At 34.0% G+C, this 6000-nt stretch overlaps 1 protein-coding gene across 1 annotated transcript in view; it reads left to right on the top strand.

Moving 5' to 3' along the window:
• The window catches only part of XRN1 (5'-3' exoribonuclease 1), a 125293-nt gene that overhangs the window by 103420 nt on the left and 15873 nt on the right, over nucleotides 1-6000 (top strand). Inside the window, 1 exon segment of the mRNA XM_017882269.1 lies at nucleotides 1206-1387. Coding sequence (XP_017737758.1) covers nucleotides 1206-1387 — 182 coding nt within the window.

Here is a 6000-nt window from a genome sequence, read left to right as displayed (position 1 = left end):
AAAAAAAAAAAAAAAAAAAACCTGGAATAAAAGCAGAACCTTGTCCCATTTATATTTCAATGATAATTAATTAAAAATTCCAAAAAGTATTAGGAAACTGATTATTAGTGACAGACGTTCTCCTAAAATAGAACCAAATAAATTTTAAGACAAAATTAGATAAAGATGGTCCCATTGTCAAAAACAAGTTTTACTTTGTTTCAGTATAGGGAAAAAAAAAAAAAACTCATAGGCTTTAGAGTCTTAGGGTCACTAGCTCAGAATCCAGCCCCTGTTGTAGAACTAACTGGCTCTGTGACTTTGAGCAAGCCACTTAACTGCTTTTTTAATCTATATTAGCAAGAATATATTAATTAATTCTTCAATGAGGTATGCTCTTGTTCTGTTAGTGAGTTTGTTAATCATAAAGAATGTGAACACTCAGAATTTTAAAATCATCTTCCATATAAAAACACTTAGAAGACAATTTCAAAAAAAACTTTTAATATTTCAGAGCAACAAAAATATTCATCCATGTGTCTCCGAATGTAAGGCGGAATTGCAAGAATTGAGATGGAAGCCAAAACTTCAGAACTTAAGGATTAGTTATATTTCAGCTCAAGAAAGCCATTTGTTTATTCATTCTTTTGTTGTTTTATTTTTCTCTTCTTACTTCTGCAAAACAAGAAAGCCATTTGTTTGTTCAACTTTTACCTGTAACAGTACCATGTAGTCATTAGCTGCTCAAGATTTTAATTTTTGGCAGTTAGGTACTTATCATATTTTAAAATCTTTATCTTAATTTATCATTAATCAGTTATACTCATCGAAAAACCTTTACTGAAGTTGCAATAATTTTAGGAAGTACTAAATAGTTCTTTATATCTGTTTCGTGGAAGACTCATCTTTTTAATGCACTTGGTGGCTCTATAGCATCTAACTGAATTTCTCAGGTTTTTCAACCAAATTTATAAGGTGTGTGACCAGAGGGCCACTGAAGGTAAGCTGACAGTCATTTGGATGGGAGGTTGTACTGCTAGAGTCCAGGATTTGGAACAAGAGGCACCTGAAATCCTGATTCTGTTATTTAATAATGGGCGGCCTTGAGCAATTCACTTCACTTTTTAGCAGTTTCCTGCTTGCTCTTCTATAAAACCCTACAATAAGTTCATAATTTGAGATAGTATTTTATTAATACAGATAGACTCTTTTCTCTTTTTTGGTAGCATCTTATGTGAACAAGCCTCACAGTGCTCGTGAGTACCATAATGTTCAGTCTATGGACAATGTGTGTTGGCCTGCCCCCAGCCAGATCCCTCCTGTATCCACACCAGTAACTGAACTTTCTCGAATTTGTTCCCTTGTTGGAATGCCACAACCTGATTTCTCCTTTCTTAGGACGCCGCAGGTATAGTATACTACTGTTCCATTTATATAAGTTATTTAACATTAAGCTTAAATAAATAGGTTGAAAATGTTTAGCTAGAAAAAATATAATGGGGCCTATTTTTCTTAACTTTATGAGCAGCATAGATTTGTGCTTCTTACCCTAGCTCTAATATTTATACATAACCAAAACCCTAAGAGAGACTGACAGGGAGGAACTGGGCTGCGGGTACCCTGGCAAGATTCCTCAGACTAATAGAGCCAGGGTTCTTGGCCTGCAGTAGCAGTTTTCACACTTTTTGGTCTCAGAAACTCCACACTTTTTTTGGAGGACCCCAAAGAGATTTTGTTTACTTATATCCATATTTACTGTATTCGAAATTAAAACAAAAATATTGGCCGGATGTAGTGGGTTATGCCTGTAATTTCAGCACTTTGGGAGGCCAAGGCATGAGGACAGCTTGAGGCTGGGAGTTCAAGACCAGCCTGGGCAACATAACAAGACCTCTTCTCTACAAAAAAATATAAAATTAGCCACGTGTGTTGTGAGCCTGTAGTCCCAGCTGCTCACAAGGCTGAGGCAGGAGGACAGAAGCCCAGGAGGTCAGGACTTCAGTGAGCCATGATGCCATGATTATACCATTGCACTCCAGCCTGGGCAACAGAGCAAGACCTTGTCTCTGAAATATTTATTTATATATGTATATATATAAAAAAATGTTATATATATAAAATATTATAAGTAAACCTATATGTTTATTAATCCATTGTTTATTAAAAATGACTTTCACCTGATAGGCATCTGTAGAAGATTTCATCCAGCAGCTGTAGAATACACATTCTTTCCTCAACAAATGCAACATTCTCGAGGATAGACCAAATATCCTTGGATATTGGTCCAAGGATAGGCCACAAAACAAGTCTCACAAAATTCAAAAAATTAAAATTCAATCAAGTATCTTTTCTGACCATAATGGAATAAAACCAGAAATCAATAACAAGAGGAACTTTGGAAACTATATGAATAAATGGAAATTAAACATTATGTTTCTGAATGGCCATTGGGTCAATGAAAAAAGGGAAATTTTAAAATTTTCCTGAAACAAATGAAAATGGAAACACAACATACCAAAACCTATAGGATACAGCAAGAGTAGTACTAGGAGGGAAGATTATAGCAATAAATCCCTATATCCAAAAAGTACAGAAACTTCAAATAAACAACCTAACAGTGTGTCTTGAAGAATTAGTTCCAGCAGTCACACTACTGGGTATCTATCTAAAGGAAAAGAAATTGTATAAAAAACATACGTGACTTGTGTGTATATTGCAGCACTAGTCACAGTAGCCAAGATGTAGAATTAACCTACGTGTCCATCAACAGATGATCAGATAAAGAAAATGTGGTGTATGCATACACAATGGAATATTATTCAGACATTTAAAAAAGAATGAAACCATGTCTTTTGCAGCAACATGGATGGAACTGAGGCCATTATCTTAAGCAAACAACTCAGAAACAGACACCACATGTTCTCATTTATAAGTGGGAGCTAAATGTGTACATGTGGATATAGAGTGTGAAATAATAGACATTAGAGACTTGGAAGGGTGGGGGATGGGCAGGGAGTAGATGGTGAGAAATTACTTAATGGCTGCAATGTACATAATTCAGGTGATGAATATAAGAAAAGCCCAGACTTCACTACTCTGCAATAAATCCATGTAACAAAATTGCACTTGCACCCCTTACATTTATACAAATTTTTAAAATAATAACTAGAAAAGCAAGAGGAAACCAAACCCAAAATTATTAGAAGAAAAGAAATGATAAAGAATGGGGCAGAAATTAATGAATTGATACTAAAAATAGTACAAAAGATTGATGAAAGAAAAAGTTGGTTTTTTGAAAAGATAAGCAAAATCAACAAACCTTTAGCCGGACTGTAAAAGAGAGAATATCCATATAAATAAAATCAGGGATGAAAAAGGAGTCATTACATCGGATATCACAGAAATTCAAAATATTTCTAGAGACTATTATGAGCAACTATATACAGTAAATTGGAAAACTTAGAAGAAATGGATGAATTCCGAGACACATAAAACATACCAAGATTGAACCATGAAGAAATCCAAAACTTGAGTAGAACAACAACATTAACAAGATGGAAGCAGTAGTAAAAAGTCTCCTCTCAAAGTAGACCAGGACCTGGTGTTTTCACTGCTGAATTCTGCCAAACACTGAAAGAAGAGCTAGTAGCAGTTCTACTCAGACTGTTCCAAAAGCTTGAGGAAAAAAATACTTCCAAACTTGCCAGTATTACCCTGATACCAAAACCAAAGAAAGACACAACAAAAAATGAGAACTACAGGCCAATATATCTGATGAACTAGATATAAAATCTTCAGCACAGTACTAGTGAATTGAATTCAACAGCACATTTAAATGATAATTCATCATGATCGAGTGGGATTCATCCTAGGTATGCAAGGATGTTTCAATATATGCAGTCAATAACTGACACTTTAACAAAACGAAGGACAAAAACCATATGATCATTTCAATACTTACTGAAAAAGTGTTTGATAAAATTCAACATCTCTTTTTGATAACTCTCATCAAACTGGGTATAGAAGGAACATACCTCAACATAATAAACAGCAACAAACCCACAGCTTGTATCATACTGAATGGGGAAAAAATGAAATCCTTTCCTTTAAATTCTGGAAACAAGGATGCCTACTTTCACCACTGTTACGCAATATACTACTGGAAATGCTTGCCAGAGCAATTAGACAACAGAAAGAAATAAAAGGCATCCAAAAGGGAAAGGAAGGAGTCAAACTGTTCTTGTTTGTAGACAATATAATCTTATATTTAGAAAAAAACTGTTAAAATTGATAAATTCGGTGGAGTTGTAGGATACAAAATCAACAGTCAGTCACATTTCTATATGCTGACAGCAAACAATCTGAAAAATCAAGAAATTAATCCCCTGCACAATAGCTGCAAATAAAATACCTAGACATTAATCAAATTAACCAAAGCAGTGAAAGATCTCTACAATGAAAACTATAAAATAATGATGCAAGAAATTGAAGAAGATACAAAGAAATGGAAAGATTATCCATGTTCATGTATTGGAAGAATCAATATTGTTAAAATGTCTAAACCACCTCCAAGCAATCTGCAGATTCAGTGCAACCCCTCTCAAAATACCAATGACATTCTTCACAGAAATAGAAAAAAAAAAAATCCTAAAATTTATCTTGAACCACACGTGACCCTGAATAGCTAGAGCAATCCAGAGCAAAAAGAACAAAGCTGGAGACATTATACTGCAAAGTTATAGTAACCAAAACAACATGATACTGGCTTAAAAACAGACACAGAGACCAACGGAACATAATAGAGAATCCAGAAATAAATCCACATAGTTACAGTCAACTTATTTTTTATAAAGATGCCAAGAACATATATTAGGGAAAGAACAGCCCCTTCAGTAAATGGTCCTGGGACAACTAGATATCCATATTTAAGGGTATGAAACTAAATGCCTGTCTCACCATTTTCAAAAATCAAATCAAAATGGATTAAAGACTTAAATGTTAGATCTGTAACTATTAAACTACTGGAAGTAAACAGTGGGGAAACATTCCAGTACATTGATTTGGGCAAAGATAAGTAAGACATCAAAAGCACAGGCAACTAAAGCAAAAATGTATAAATGGTATCACATCAAGCTTAGAAAGCTTCTGCACAGCAAAGGAAACAATCAACAAAGTGAAAAGACAATCCACGGAAGAGGAGAAAATATTTGCAAACTACCCATCTGACAAGATATTAATAGCCAGAGTATATAAGAAGCTCAGACAACTCAGAAAAAAAAAATAATAATCCCATTTGATAGTGGGCAAATGCAGTATACGTATGTAACCTGCGCATATACCCCCGTATCTAAACAAAAGTTGAATTTTAAAAAAAATAAAATATAACTATAACAATGTTTAATGGGCAAATGATCTCAACAAACTTTTCTAAAAAGAAAACATACAAATGGCCAACAGGTATATGAAAAAATGCTCAACATCACTACATTAGAGAAATGTAAATCAAAACTACAATGAGATATTATCTCCAATTAAAATGGCTTTTACCAAAAATAAAAAACAAAAAACAGGCAATAATGGATGCTGGTAAGGATGCAGAGAAAGGGAAACCCTCATACACTGTTGGTGGAAACGTAAATTAGTACAGCCACTATGAAGGACATACAGTATGGAAATTGCTCAAAAAGATAAAAATAGAGCTACCATGTGATCCAGCAGTTCCACTTCTGGGTATAGGTCCAAAAGAAAAGATATCAGTATATATAAGAGATATTTGCCCTCTCATATTTATTGCAGTGCTATTCAGAAAAGCCAAGATACAGAATCAACCTAAGTGTCCGTCAATGGATAAATGGATGAAGAAAATGTGTGTATATATAAAAATATATATAGATATAGATATATAATGGAATATTATACAGCCCTAAAAAGAATGAAATCCTGTTATTTGCAACAACATGGATAGAACTGGAGGGCACTGTATTAAAGGTAATAAGCCAGGCACAAAAAAACCCAATGTCA

This window comes from Rhinopithecus bieti, unplaced genomic scaffold (genome assembly GCF_001698545.2).
Source record: "Rhinopithecus bieti isolate Rb0 unplaced genomic scaffold, ASM169854v2 scaffold_12642, whole genome shotgun sequence".
Lineage (NCBI taxonomy): Eukaryota > Metazoa > Chordata > Mammalia > Primates > Cercopithecidae > Rhinopithecus > Rhinopithecus bieti.
This window is presented reverse-complemented; position numbering and strand designations above follow the sequence as displayed.